Consider the following 16,174-nt stretch of genomic DNA (forward strand, 5'->3'; position numbering starts at 1 on the left):
GTAGTCAGATAGCTGCAATAAAAGACGAAACAAAAGGAAAAAGAATCTAAGGAGGCAAGAATCCACCCATATTCCCAGGGAGGTATTAATACATTTTCAGTACACAGATATTTTAGGTGAATTGTATCCGCTTCCCCCCAGAGCCATCTAGATCGAGGAGGCAAGCTGATGAGAGTCATCAGCCTGTCCTGTTCTTTGATTCCTCAGTTTTACTCAGTTTATCAGACCCATGTTATATAGTCTCTCCCATGACAGAGCTTCATGTAGTGACTGGAATGAATTCCACATGTTTATTCATGTACCACTGAATAGGATGCATTGGGATGTTTGCCTTGAAAATTATTCAGAATTATATAGTTTGGTACAAGCGTGACTATCTAAAAAGCTAGGAGGAAGAATTAATTTGTCACTGTCTTCATCTGTGAGTGATTTTTTTTTGTTTATTTTTTGTATTTGCAGTGTTTGGAAATAGAAGGACATTCAATTTTACTAGTACTTGTTCAAGTAACGGAGAATTACAAAATAGACTAATGGCAGGAGGGAATTCAAATTTAGAAATTCACCAGATGGAAATGCAATGACTGACATAATAGAGAGGCGAATGGGCTGAATCTGGCCTGATCCTAGGGCTTTTGTTTTCCCTCCTTCCCCTCCACAATAAAACTTCCCCTTATGGCTAAACAGTGGGTAATAATGAAAAAAAGATCCAAACTTCTTGTCTTTTTTGGGGAGAGTTTTCCAGAATGAAAGGAGGAGGAAGCCCTATTTGAATAACTGGAAATTAGAAGAACTAAATGATCAGGAAAATGTTTCTAACAAAGTAAATGTTACTTTAATGCAATCTGAATTCTGACTATATGGGCAGGCAATTACCCAGTCTATTACAGGCCACTGCATATTGGATGGCAGCTACAGAACTCTTGGATTCAACATGTTTGGCTAGAGCAGTACCTTAATTCTTCTTCCCATTTCTGTTAATGGGAAGAACAGCAGCTGGGAGGAACATTTGCTGTGGGCAGAGTGTAGATTGCATTAAGGATCAAACATTGAAGTAGAACATTTCAACGGGGACGCAGAACCCATTTAGATTTCAGCTGTGAACATGTTCAATCTTGTTTAAAACTGAGCCCCATAGAACGCCTCTGCAAAAGCTGGGAAATACTAGAAATTAAGCTTGCATTTACATTTGAAGCAAATGGTCATAAGAACACAGTAAGAATATCCCCTTATTTGTTTACATTGACAAATACTTGGTGTAATATTAGTACATGAAGCTATGGTATTGCACAGCAGAGAGCGTGACAGTGAGTCTCACATCCTCTTGTGGACATGGAATTCTGACAGATTTTTCCAAAACTTTTAATAGATCAGTCACGAGCTCCTAGAGACTTTAAAAAAAAAAAAAAAAAAGTGTTACATTAATGAGACACAAGTTTGAATCAAAATTCTGAAGAAAAAGCCAATGCAGAACAACAGCCCACCTTTTTGAAGGTAGAAGTTTAACTAACTGTGTGGCGCTGAACATTGCAACTGAAGTTACAATGAGCCTGACCACCAAATACTTAACAAATTTGGAATCCAGGTCTGAATTATCTCAATAAACTTTTTTCAGGTACTTGATTAGCCTCCATATAATAGCTTCCTTGGTTTATCATTGCTTCAGTTCTACCTGCAGTATAAAGATTTTACTGCCTGGCAGTTGTGGCAGCCTTTTTTAGTGTAGTAGTCCTGATGGATTTGACTGCCATGAATTTGTCTAATCCTTGTTCGGTATTCACAGTTTCCCAGGCCAAAGAATTACATAGTTCACCTATGTATTATTTGTATTCATTTTAAATCAGCCACCTGTTAAGTTTGTCTGAAGCCCTTGGACCTTATGTTCTGAGGAGCAGTAACTAAATCTTCTGTTTGCCTTCTCTCTTTCAGAAGTGGTTGTAGCTATGACACCTCCTCACCAGCCTCTTTTCCAAAATAAGGCACCCTAGCTTAGCTATGTCCTACGTTACTGAGAGCAGTGAAACTTCTCCACACTTTCAACAACGTTTTTCGTCCTACCGGGTACTTTTGCTAGGTTTTTTATCTGCTTTTTTAGATGAAGGAGACCACAACCATATGTAGTCTGAGATTTCCACTATCTTTGAAACAGCTGAGTTGCTTACCGATTTATGAACTGATCTTTTTGGGGTTGGGTACTGTATAAGGGCTTTCTCACAGATTCAGGTTTGATAAGGCAATAGGCTGAGGTGTGATTTTCCACTGCCAAGCTGAGAAAAAAAAGGTAGGTATGGGATTTGCAACTGGTTGTGCTTATCTGGTGCTGCACCAGTGACAATTACTTACTGACTTGTCCTACATGCCCGTCTACACACACAAACACCCCCGAGACACTTTATACATTGCGCTTTTAGAAGAGGAAATGTACACCTCCTTTTGCCCTTACCACTAACGAAAAAACCACTTCCTCCTCACCCCCCCCCACCCCTCTGCCCCACCCCTGCTATCTGTGCCGCGAAACGAAGACAGAAAAAGTTGAATCTTCCTGATTCAGGTGACCACCACAAGAGTACCTTTTTCACCAGCCACTGTGAATTTGGCCTCATATCAACTGTTTGTCCTGTCCTGAAAGTCACGGCTGATGGCCAGGTAAGCCAAACATCTGATCAGACCGCCAGTTTGCCCTCTCTTCCTACCCAAAGCTTCTTCGTTAGGCAGGAATGTGAACATGCAGAAGAACATTTAAAAAAGACATTCCTTCTGTGGGAACAACATTAAAACAAAGTTTATAGTTCAGATTCAACAGAAAAAGAGCTCAAGAAACGCAGGCATCTGTAAGAATAGTCAAGCTCTCTAATTGGGAAGTACAAGTCCTGTTTTCCATTGCAAGTATCATTCAGGTACACCAGGTGCATGCAGTCAGGCACACAAGGGGAATAGGTTTCTCTGATGCTAGTACAAAAGCACTCCATGGGACCTTGTGGCAGCAAAATTAAATGAGACTGACAATTTACACTTTCTCACTTACCAATGAAGTACCACCAGTGCTAGATAAATTATTGAAAAAGTTGTCAAATCAGTTGTCTAGTGGATATGATCACCATTTTGCTGGTTGAACAGCATTTGAACAGGTGTTCCTCCAATACCCTCCAAAAGGGATTATTTGAGTGAAGTTTTAATGTGACTCTTCTTCCACTGAACCTTCTTTAATGAACACCTTTGGTGTAATTCTATCACCCAGTCGGGACTTTTGCACTTCGATACTGCTCCACACAAATGAGAGGAGAAAATCTCTTTTACCAGATCGTGCATGTCTTTAAGGCTAGGAGGCCTGACCAGCGATTTCTGTTCAGTCACATTTTAAAATGTTGCTAAGGGAAGCAGAAACTATTTTAAAATATTTTGGCTTAGCAAGTAGGCAGGGCTACTGATTTTAACTTAACAGTAAAAATAGTAACCGGAATGGCAGCCAAATCTATCTATAGGGAATGAAGGTAATTCTGGGGAGATTCTTGTGCTGGGATTACACGGAGTCAGTGAACCTAAAGAGATTTTTGGCACACACAGCGCTGTCATGTGTATTTGTCCATTTCTAGTTCACAAAAATTTGTTCTGGGATTGGAGTAGTCTGGAGAGAAGGGGTTGAAATGAAGACCCAAGGGTCTTTTCTGACTTCGAACTTCCAATCAGTTAACAGTCAATTACCCTGTGGTACATTTTTAAGCCATAAAAGCTTCTAACACATTCATTGGCCTTTTTATAACTGCTGTGTTCAAATGTTCATGTTTCTGATCCAAAAGACCAGGCAGTATTGAGCTTTTCAGCAAAAATGAGAGCAACCAAAACTGAGGATCTAAAATACCTTTGATTTCTGGGTGGATAAAGTACAGTTATGAAACCACCAGTCCAGTTTTGTTTCTGTGTCACACTCAGATCTGGCTGGGTTTGGTTTCCTGTTCTGTTTTTAAGTTCTATATGTTCAAAGCAGAAGGTTTGTGATTTCTGCAATTGCATGAGATCGTTTCTCATGGTGGAAAAACCTCCCAGACATTTATCCTTCAGAATGCAATGCCAGGCTCACATCACAGACCAATTAGGCCTTGAAATGTGAGTGTTGATCTAAAAGTAGTTCTGGTCTAGATGTCACTTCTTGAGCTGTAATACTCAGTAAAAAGCCAAGAAATCAAACTGCTTATGGAAAGGCACCACCGCCTTTACAGCTATACAGTTACCTGTCTCAGAGTTCACAAAAAGCTGGAGGCTCCACCTTGTACACATGTAGGAACCATTGAAGCAGGGGTGTGAATTCAGTCTTCCCTTGGCTCCGGTGAGTGCCATCATGACTCAACACTATGATTGTTTTCTTTATCCCAAAGAATATTTTTATTTATATGGACTGAAACCACCAGTGGATTGAAGCTAACTCTTTAGTCTGGTGGGAAAAGCATTCACCTAAGATGCATTATCTCCAACTTCAGCCACTGCTCACTGGAGACTCACCTAGATCTCACATATACTAAGTGGCTACTACCACGGTCAGTGTTGGCTAACGGGCATCTTAGATGGAAAATGGAGTCCTGCTTTTAATTTTGAACACTGAAAAAATTCTTCTGAATCCATAACCCTTGTGAGGGTTTCATATCAAACAAGTGAAGTTTTTTTCAGCTAGAATTGTCCTTGCAGAAGTATTCTGGATCAACTCTGGTATGCGCATGATGAGCCTTATATTCCTAGTCTCTTTCAAGGTCCATGACTAGATTGATTTCTAAGAAAGGATGGAGAATGATGACATCTCATTGCTGAGTGGGCCATTTATCTGTACACAGGAATGTAGCCTTGGATTACCAAATGCATCAGCACTAACAAATACATCAGCAACTTTAAATTGATAAAGATGCTGGGCTGGAAAATTCTTCCCTTTATGATCTGCACAGCAAAATGCAATAGATAAGTAAATCCAAGGTTTTAGAAGACTATGTGAATAGAAAAGCTAGTCATTAACAGTCTTGTCATATTTCTCTGCCTTGAGCCTTCCCCTGGCATTCAAGGAGATCTCCCAGGAAACTGATCCACTGAAAATGGGTAGGTCAGGAAAATATTGGAAGAAAAGCTTTTTTCCAGGTCTTATGCTCCCTCTATCTCTGTGGGAGTCAGTTCTCAAAGCTTCAGAGCCAGGTTTGCTTCAAAAGGTATAGAGGTGAAAGTGTAGAGAGACTGATACTCACGGATACACGTTTTTCTCATGAGGAGCTTACAGTCAGCTATTTCAGCTTCAAGACTGTACAGAGCAGAGCTGACATTAAAAAACCAAAGAAGTCAGAAGAAACCAGCTGCCTAACTTGTGCTGATGCTTTTTATGAGCTAAAAAGCTTTGAAGATGACAGCTCAAAGAAGACACTGGGCATGGACATGCATCAGCCAAGGCCTACACATGTGTTACCAGATACGGGAGCACTTTCTTGGAGTTTCTGAGATCAGACCTGTTCCTCAGGTGCATCCTGATTTCATACCAGGACATAAGCTAGCCACCACCTTCCCTTGCAGCCCCATTGCCGCAGAAAACCACCCAGGCGTGTGGGTGGGAGCAGCTTCCGCCTGCTTCAGCTGTTTGCCCTGTCAGTGGCTAGAATATTAAGATTTGAGGGCAATCAAAAAGACCACAGTCTTTGTTTTTTGGACTGGAGACTAATCCAGCAAATCTGACCCAGAGATCTCGGATACGTATAATAAGGATGGGATGCAGTGGCAGAGCCGTGGTAGAATCACTTTCCAAGCGGCAGACCGCATTTTCTGGAAAACTGCAGCAGTCTATTTCACTCATAAAGCGTGATTACTTTATCAAGGCGTCAACATGGATTTCTCAGGCTTCTCAAGACACTTTTCACCAATTTTATACCATTTTCAAGGAATAAATTGATTTTAAAAATGGGTGGAGTGTGGCATTTTCAAATGAGGACTATTCCTTGGCACAGCCTGGCTAAGAAGCTGAATACATTCCGAATTAGTCAGCTTGTCTTCAGACCTGAGTCCACGTTACTGGTTGTATTCAGCTAAGAAATGTCCAGGTGTGCCTGCAGGTATTGTAGTCACAGTGTCTGCAGCATAGACATGCTGAGAGTGCGTGCATTTACATTGCTACAGATGTTCTGAAAATAAGGGAGGGGGGGAACCCGTTCATTTAACAGCCACAGCTAACAACATTCCCCAGTAAAAGGAGCTTTCTTGAACCATCTTAAGAGAGGATGCGCTCTTCTGTATGTGATACCAACAGAGAGATTCTGTCACGCACAGCTGGCCAGAAGAGTGCACACACAGTCAAGTGACTTGGGCTGAGGGAAGGCAACTTGGGTCCCGCCTCTGGCCGCACTCTGTTGGAAGCCCATGTGGCCCAGCCAGATAAGAGACGTTTTCTCCACTGGAGAACTGTGGACACGTCCTTGCCCATCTGTGCCTGCCAAGATTAGAAGGGGAAATGGACAGACCAGACCATGACAAGATTTCAGTTTTAGTAACGCTGTTATTGGCAATGAAGATCAAGACATTTTGAAACATCAACATCATTTAATTACATGTATTTGTACATGTTGGCCTTTTTTTTTTTTAATCAGTTTGTCCTCTTGTCTCCTCTGAAATACTCACAGCCCTGAAAGACAGTAGTTGCACACATTTATTCACCTGCTAGGTCAGTCTGTCTTCACCTAGGAGCATTGTTATTTTGTCTGGAAAACTAAAGTGCCTACCGTTAAAGAGGTACAATGCCATGAACCCATGCTGAGGATCTTATTCACATATCCTGAGGACTCCTGGTGCTTATGAATTGTTTGACAGTCCATGGCTCTCTTGTTTACATTGCATGTTATCAGCAGAGCAACAGCTGTCTGCGTAACAGCTTCTCCTCTTTCATCTCAAGTCTCCTGAAGCTTCTCTGTGAAATTTTGTTCCTGCCTTAGACCTGTCACTGCATCTTCTCTAGCCACGATACCATGCAAGGCCAGGACTCCCATTTCACTGGACAGAGAAGCTCCCCATGCAGTCCGCAGATTCTTCTCAGCACAGCATGCTCCACTGTAAGGTTTGGTTTAACTGGGGTAGGTAGGCATATACTCCTGTACCTAAAAAATATTGCAGGGCCTGCCATCTCCTTGAATTTTCCATGTAGTAGACGCATGGGGAACTTCAGACAGCTCTGCTGCCCTGAGGTAGAGCTCAGCGTGACTGGGAGGTATTTTGACTGAAGTCCTTCCTGTCTTAGTTTTATTGTCACAATATGCCGCCCTGTGTTCTTGGCTATGGATCAACTGGAAGGATAGTCAAGCTCCCTAAGTTCCCCTGGTTAAGAAAGGAAACATAGGTGTGGTGACTAACAAACTGATCTCACTGGGAAAAACCAGCAGCATCTTCTTCATCCATGTCTTTTCATCTGACTACATGGCTGAGACCAAATTGTTGGTGTGGCATAGCATGGCAAGAGACCACATTGTTCCCCAAAAGAGAGGTCAGTGGCTTCCACATAGGCAGGCCATTGGAAGGCACCAATAATCCAGGCCTGAGGCAGGGTTTTGCCCTGGAGCAGAGATGCTGGTGGTATCCTGGCATTACTGCTTATCTGCACTCCTCTGTGTGGCATCCAGCATTTCAGCTCCAAGCGGAACACAGCCCAGCATCTTTCTGAACCTGTCTGCCACCTCCATAATTATTATGAAAAACCCAAAATCTATAAACCGGCTGAACCTCCTGCCCCAAATTAACTGTCCCTTATCATTATTCCTAAGAGCAGAAGATATTGCAGCTGGTTCTGGAAAGTTTAAAGCTGAACTACCTATCGGGAATGAAGAGACTGAGTTCGTCCAGCCTCAGTCACCTTAAAGCTGCTCGTCTAGTGTGAGCCATTTGCCTGGGCTCCCCCTCCAGCTGATGGAGGGACTCCAGAGCATGATTCACTGCATCCTAAGAATAGTGCCTGAGGTAGGTGGGGTGAATCACCCTGGGGAATTGCCTGGCTTCGATGACAAGCCTTTTGTTTAGGTGCTTAAAATTAGATGAGATCAATCCCGCTTCAAAACATGCAGCCTCACTGTCTTCCTGAAACAGAGAAGAGCTGCACGTTGCATGCGCCTGCAAACAGCCGTTGTTTTTAAGTGGCAGTCTTTACCCAACAGAATAATAATTCTGCATGGGTTTCACAGGGAAGGTGGAAGGTGCCTGGGGCCCCAGCACGGTGCAATCCGCATCCTTGCCCAGAGGATGTGGTGAGTGATGTGAGGCTGTTCCCTTTGTATGGCCTGAGGGCACATAAAAGTCAGCATCATTACGAAGCACTGCCATGGGTACTGAACGGGCAGGTGTGACGTACCACACTGTCACACAAACCAGACGTGCAGTTCCCTGAAGAAAGGTCACCGAATGTTGACTTTTGGTATGTCTGCTTCACCTAACACCCCGTGGACAAATCTGCTGAAGTAGTTGGGTGGTTGCAGCATTAAAAAAAAAAAAAAAAAAAAGAACAGAATTAATCCAGCAGCCTTCACAGAACGTTTGTTCTACACCAAGCACAAGATTTGTAGAAAAATAAACCATGTAGGAAATAAATGTTTATAGAGGAAGAAATGCTCTCGAGTATGAATTCATGCTCTTTCTTCTCAGGCTACAGTCTTCTAGCGTGTTAGGAATACCAGGCACACGACAGTGAAATCATCATCTGGATTAACTATATTCATGTCTAGTTTTGTCAACATTATTTGTTCAAAGACCTGAGGATGGCAGGTTTCAGATCCTTTTGTGTGCTGTTAAATTTTTCTACTGTCAATATTTGCAGACGTTTAAATCAGTAGCCTAAACGCCTTCTTTTTCAGTATGCAACAGTAATTTCTTCATAAGGAAAGAGCAGCGCAACAAGAGGTGTCCTTGCAATGCCATTCTGCCAGGAAACATGGCCTGGCACAGCCATGGATAAAAACCTGATTTTTCAAAGAATTGTCAGCATGTTTCTGCTTGTCTGATTGCTCTTCAGAGGTTAAAGTGCTGGTCCCTGCAAAGATTATCCAAAATTTGAACAGTGGCCGATCAATTGACATCTGTTTACCCAGAAGGTCCCAACGGAGTTTCTATTTTTGGCAGTCTATGTATTTGAGGACATAGGTCCCCAGACGGATTTTTAAAAAAAAAGAACTGTGTCCTCAGCAGCGCTACGACAGTTCGCGCTTTTTGTTATTTCAGAGGTGATAGGGAAAGCCTAGTGCCTTTTGTACAGCCCACGTCTGACGGGAAGCATGTCTGACCCCGTTCCCCCACAAGCCATCCCGCAGGGAAATAAGAACTCCTTATTTTTGCCCTTTTTTCCAGCCAGGGGCCCTGGCATGGAAGTTTGCCATTTTCTCAGTTTCCACCCTCTAAACGGGGACCCCCATGGGTTGTCAGCCCCCTGGGGTAAGTGTTGGGTGTATCCTAAACATAATAATCCCAAAAGGGTCCCTCTGGGAACAGGAGGGCCGCTGCCCATGGTGCAAGGGAGGGCTGCAGCGAAATCTGCCAGTCTGTAGATTCCTGCAGTTTGTGGTCAGCCAGTCATAATTTCTCCCAAGAGCTGATGACGGACAATGCGTGACTCATGACCTGGCTAACCTTATTTTCAGATGTTGAGCTCTATGGCAGCAGCAGAGTTTGTGTTGCTTAACATTGGCTCAGGGGGCAGGAACGAGATAAACTCAGTGTCTGTTTTAGAAGAACCAGCTTACTGAGAAAAACAGCAACAGGTACATTCATTGGAGACCTCGCCCCGCTTTCTATTAAGTGGGCTAAAAGTATAATAGCCTTTAATCTGTGCTTCTTATAACATCTAAGGGCCAGTGGAAATGTTGTGATTATTTATAATTATTCCAAGCCTGTCCTGAGTACCTCAGTCAGGGGTTATTACGTGACTGTGAGCAAAATGTGGGCAGATTTTGCAATGGAAACCTTTAACAGAATGTGAATAGGAAACTCTCTGCTTCCAGAGCGGCTGTCTGACTTGCCCAGAGGACCTCTCCTGGGGCCAGATATGGATGGGCCTGAAGAAGTCAGATACCACATACCAATAACGAAGGGAAGGAACCAGTGCTTAGAATCGCTCTTACCCCAGTCTGACCCAACCCCACTTCCTCCCTCTTCATTCTCTCATGGTTTTTCACAATTAGATGCAGCCACGAAACTGGTAAATGACTTCTAGCTACAAAGGCAGACAGGCTGGCTTCATGGAAATCAGTGACAAAACTCCCACTGATTTCAGAACCAACTTCACCTGCAGTGTGAAAGGCAGATCACAGATCATGAATATTGTACTGCTTTTGCAAGAGTATGAGATGAGCAGAACTGTCATTTTGGCTGTGTTTGACATGAGACTGTTTTGGAGCTACTCAACTACTCTATTCAGTTCAATATACAGAATGGCTGTGAGTCTGCTGAAATTATTTGCTCCCTAGTTCCCTCTAATGATATGAGCACCTGGGTCTCGTTTTCAAAGTAGGCCACATATAGACAGGAAGAGCCAGCCAAGAATTCTGGTAGACAGATATCTCAGTCCTTACTGAAGCCTCAACAACCGAAATGCAGTTTGAAAACAACCTTTATTCTGCTTGAAGACTTATTACAATTTTTAAAGCAACTTAAAAACAAGACACAGCTCCATCAACTCTATAGCTTGAACAAAATTTCAAGGAGGCATGATTCCATTGTTGCCTTGTAAAGGCAATTTACAAACCACTTTACCCTCCACCTCCTCAAAGACCATTTTTAAACAAACTAATCTTAATGTTTTAAAGACATTTAACAGAACAGAGCTTTATTTTTAAAAACAAGAATAAAAAAAATAGCAGCATCTTGGGCAGCTAATGCAGTCTCATTAGGACAAGTGCAATGTAACGTTACCAACTCCCACAGTCCAGTTTAGTCTTCAACTGCAGTAAATACAACATAATTCTATGTAAAATGTTGCATTTTGGAACCTTGTCCCATGGGAGGCATTGTGCTTTGAGCTGCCCATTTCTAAAAGTGATCCTGGAAAAAAATAATATCAGGATTCACTTTCCCAACTTAATACCATGCATAGCAAAAGCACTGTGTGAAAATCAGCAGAAGTTATCCCCATTAGAAGCATCTGAATGTTTTTCCAAGCATTATTATTTCATTGCCAATTACAAGACAAAGCCATTTCTGCACTACAGAACAGTTGACACCAAATAGAAAATCTCAAGATTTGGTTTTAGATTGCTTGACAAGATTTTTTAGATAACTGAACCATACAGACAAGTTTTTTTTTTTTCTTTTTTAGTTTGTTTTTTTTTTTTTTTTTAAAAAAAAAGAAAGAAAATATCCAACAACACAGAAACTCAGTTTTCTAACTGTATTTGGAAACATGCTGCACCCACAAAGGTCTAGTGTGCACGTGTATGTGCTTTTAAACAAAGTTAATGATACTGTTTACTGAATTCAGCAAAATGATCATGATGGGAGAAAATGCAGCTATACTGGGATCTGTTAATACATAAACACACAAGTGTCCACACATATGCACAGATACACATCCCCAAACCTGAAAATTTAAATTTCAACTTAAGGAAATCAGAAACTCCCAATTCTGCTTGTGGGTTCTGTGTTATGTCTCACACTTTTCAAGGGCCTTGCGAAAGTGCTGCTGCAGTGCAGCATAACCCAGGGATTTAAAATAAAGCAAAAATTTCGCAAAAGCAAAGAACATAACAAAACAAATCCCACCCTTCGATCATATTAGATGGAAAAACTACATATTGAAAGAAATACAGGAAAGCACTGTGTTTCTTCAGTTATAGCCATGTGCTTGTTTTCTATGTATATTAGTCTGTTCGGGATCAAATCAAAACTGGAGTGAACAATATGGTACATTAAAGACAAACAACTCTGCAGTGAATAGGGCCTTGTCCTAGGGCTCTGTGCATTAAGGAGAGAGGGAAATGCAGAGGCCACACAGTATGTAAGTACCAAAGAACACCCACTCGAGCGAATTTGAGGGCGTAAGCGATCCTTGCAAATTGCACACACCCTGTGCAGGCAGAATGTCCCCTCAGGAAGCCCTAAGCACTCATCCTCACAACATAGTGCTTACTTCTCATCGTTGCTTGTGCAAGAAAAGCAAGTGCCAAATTTGCACACACACTACTTTTTTTTCTCTGCTACAACTACAGATGAAGACAAGATGTACAGCACGACAGGGACAAATGACATCCCGTACTGGGCTGGGCATGCCAAGGATAAGGCCCACTGACAGAGCAGAGGTTTTCTTAATACGAGGAAAATTAGATCCAAACGCCTTAACTATGATAAAATTTCTTAACAAATGCTATGTGAAACAACAATTCAGATTACATATATTTTGCTTATAGAGAAAAAAAATACAATTTTACTCTTAAAATACTTAACATTCAAAAATGAATATATGTCCAAAGAATACCTTGGATTGCTACAAGTGTTAAATTGTTGTATACTGAACTGATTCGTAACTTCAAGCCTGGCAGTGTAACTGGCAAGCTAGAGTAATTGTTGGTGCTTTTCATAGCAAAGGCCAGTTATTAGTAAACCAAATTTACATGGTCCTACAGGCCTGAAAAATAGTGTGGAATGAGGAAGGGAAAGCAATGATGACTACACTTCTATTCAGAGAAAATATTCAGAATAATTTTGTAAGTGGTGACTATCCCAAAACATTAATGTTGGTTGAATCCTGTTTCCTGATATAAATTCTAGTAAGAAAATACATCTATAGGAAATCAAAGACAACCCATCAAAAATAAGAGCACAAAATCAAAATAAAATCAAAAGCCTTACAGCCTCAGAAATGAAGGAATAATGTAAAAATTAAAAGATAATATAAAAACTACGGGATACTGGCAAATTTATTATTATTTCCAATAGCTTAATAAGCACTGCATACTTTGAATTAAAACACATGTATCTCTACAACAGAGCTATTATGATAGAACTCCATGGGTCTTACTCTTTTCATTGTGTCTGCAACACCCTTTAACAGTAAAGGGTCTTGCCTTTGCATCTTGGGGTAAGAATAAATTCATATGTTCACTTAAGTCAAAACTTTTCCAAGATTTCTCTGAACTTCATTACTTTATCATTTTGCAATGTGTGAATTTCCTCAGTGGTCAGGACAATAAATAACCATTGCAAATCACCCACAGTGAATTGTCCCAGAATTACTAATAAGTTTGCTCTAGTGGGATCCATGCATCTGTTTCCTTTAGCAAAACAGAGTTCTGTAAGACTCTGGTGCCTGAAATTACTGAAGTGTTCACTTTGATATTGCCTCAGCCTTCAAGCTTACGAAAATAAATCCAAAATGTTAAATATGATAACCTAATCATTTTCAAAACAGACATTTTCCAGCCTTAATTAGCTCTACGTTGTATCCAAACATTCTCAGTAAAGGTGACAGCTTTTTTTTTTTCACAATACTAATACAGAAAACAGACTTAAGCAACAGATTAGAGAAACTTCCTTCATATGAAATGAAAATATCTTTACATGCTCACAAGAATTCTGCCACAGTAGGTCAAGAAGAAATTTATTTACTATGAAGAATGGAGTCATTCTGAAATCCAAACTATCTATATCCCCATAGACAATCTCCTGTTGTGAAATCACTATCAGAGAGAGATATACAAGTTTTTGTCTTCCAAATACAAAGACAATCATGGTAGAAGTTCAAAATGCTTCAAGAAGCAAACGTAGCGTGGTACCGTATTCTAAAGATATCTCTGAAACAATATTGTTGGACTCAGTGATATTTTGTAATGTTCATACATTTTTTATTGAATAAAGCAGCTTCGAAGCTTATCAGGCACTGCCCAACAAAATATTTAGTCAAAAAAAATTACGAACTTTTAAAACTTTGAGCTAGTAGCTCAATATTCTATACAAAGAAAATTGTAAAATCTTTCATAGTTTTAATTCTGAAGCCAACTGTTGTGGGCTTCCTGTACAATTTAAAAAAAAAAAAGAAAAAAACCCAAAACCAAAACAAAAAACCAACAACCAAACAACAAAACGAACAACAAAAAAATAATCATCAGGAAAAATATTTTCAGGCAAAAGAAAGAAAGAATAAAGAAGACAAGGAAATATGAAAGAAAAACAAGCTTAACCTGTAGATATGGTTGAGAGAACACTACGGCCTAAAGAAAATTCAGCATTGCATAGCACAGTCTAAGAGTTCAGCTTTCAGCAAACAGAAAAGGGAAAAGAGAAGCAGTTTGGTATTGATAATTTCCATCAATGATAGTTAAGTCATCCAATACTATGTACATTATTATATACTGTATGCCATTGAAAGTCCTGTTTTCTTCAGTCTTAAATATATTCTTAAAACAGGATTTTTAAACGTCTAAACAAAACACTTCCTGGCACTTTGCTATCACGATTACTCTGACCAACATACTGTCACTCAAGTCCTTTTAAAGTGTCCCTTAGAAATGAAAGTGCCATTCTGCTACATATCATTCACCAGAAACCAAAAAATCCACAATGCTGTGTGTCTGGATCCACTGAGTGCAGCAACACCAAATCCAAGCCAGGTTGTGACCACAAAATTCCAATAACCGAATGACAAAGACCTCTTACACCTTGTGTCCGGAGAATCCAATGTTCTAGCTGGTAAAGCTTCAGAAGTGGTTGTAAACAAGCACCATGGTTAAAGGCCTCTATGTCCCTGCAGGGAGATCAGGTTAGGATTTCTCTCTCTTGTGTTTTTCTTTTCTTAAAGAAAAAAAGCACTTCAGATTAGAAACATATGTTTACAGCTTCATACTGTGATCTCTCCCACTGCAGTTGTGGAGGAAAGCTCTAGTCCCATCTGAAGACAGACAGCTTTGATACTGCAGCTCAAATTCTTGAGTAAGGCTGAAAGGAGCCTTCTCTCTCCAGAGGCCTCAATGTTGTCAAATCTTTTCTTTAGAAAAAAACCAAACAGCCCAGAGTATTAAGATCTTCATCGCCTCTGCTGTGCATATACTGGGTAGGCTAGTGTGACATTGAGAGAGTCATTGTGCTGCACGAGTGATGTGTGTTGATAATGTAGCACCAGTTCTTTGAGTGAGTTGTACAAGTTATATGGCTCTGCAAATCCATACCCAGTGGGTGTCTTGTTTATCACACAGTGCTTTACTTCTCCATCCACCCTAAAAAGGAAAAAAAAAACACAACCATTTTTTAGTTAGTCAGTAAAGTTAAGCTAGAAAATACGGCATTAGCAATAAATCTTAGGATGCAAGTCACTACATAGAATTCCTGCCTTCTGTGGTGGGATAATGCTAAAAGCCTAGGTTTAACCCAAATTCCCAGATGTTGTGTTAGCTTAGGGAGGCAGTAAATAGGCAGAACTTAGCAGCTGCACATAAAGGAGTGCATCTATGCTTTGGTTTCCCTTCTGCATGAGGCTCATCTGTGGGAATGGTACAGGTTTGAACTGTGTAGGAAACAGAGCAGCGATAAGGATGGCCTCAGGACTTGCTGGTCTGCTTCTAAGCACAAAGTTCCAATGGGATCCACGCATGTCCAAGTGTCCTATCTGCCCCGGCTCAAGGTAGGTGCCTCAAATGTTGTTTACATCATTCACTAATAATGGTACATACACAACAGAACAGGCATAGCAGCCTTGTTTGCTGCTCTCCCGAACAAGGAATGTTCCATCTCGCTTTCCCCGCAGCAGATTTTCAGCTTGGCTTCTATTGATATTTCCCACATTCCATGTTCTCTCGTCATGATGGGGCAAGTCCTCATCATCTTCTACCATAGAGTATTGGCTGTTGAGACAGGACGAAATGTGTGTTTGTGAAACAAAGAGCAGAGCAAAATCCATGATTCAGTAGTACCGATTTCATATTACTTGGGAAAAAAGTAAGTCAGTGGTTAGTAGGACGCCTCCCTGGTAAAACTAGGGCTGTCAACCACGTAATACTGCACCGCTTAAACCACCTAATAAAAACATAAGTTCTGGTTCTTGTTTCTTTTAAAAACACTCATGTAAACCTGAAAAAGGATAAAAAAGGATACTGCGTTATCTTTCAGAATCTGCTGCAAAGTACTCGAGTACTTCTACCATTGCTCACCGGTTTGGTAAATAGCAAACCCAATTAAATCAATACCCTCTGAGTCAGCTTCATTT

At 40.8% G+C, this 16,174-nt stretch overlaps 1 protein-coding gene across 2 annotated transcripts in view; it reads right to left on the bottom strand.

Moving 5' to 3' along the window:
- Nucleotides 1-10,576: 10,576 nt before the first annotated feature.
- The window catches only part of PIK3R1 (phosphoinositide-3-kinase regulatory subunit 1), a 62,383-nt gene continuing 56,785 nt past the window's right edge, over nt 10,577-16,174 (bottom strand). For both annotated transcript variants that reach the window (XM_065655536.1, XM_065655537.1), the window contains 2 exons: nt 15,642-15,812; nt 10,577-15,188 (listed from right to left, as the gene is read on the bottom strand). In XM_065655536.1, the coding sequence (XP_065511608.1) occupies nt 14,999-15,188; nt 15,642-15,812 (361 nt within the window). In that variant the 3' untranslated portion in view covers nt 10,577-14,998. The remainder of the gene's footprint in view (nt 15,189-15,641; nt 15,813-16,174) is intronic.

Source organism: Caloenas nicobarica, chromosome Z (assembly GCF_036013445.1).
Source record: "Caloenas nicobarica isolate bCalNic1 chromosome Z, bCalNic1.hap1, whole genome shotgun sequence".
Classification (NCBI taxonomy): domain Eukaryota; kingdom Metazoa; phylum Chordata; class Aves; order Columbiformes; family Columbidae; genus Caloenas; species Caloenas nicobarica.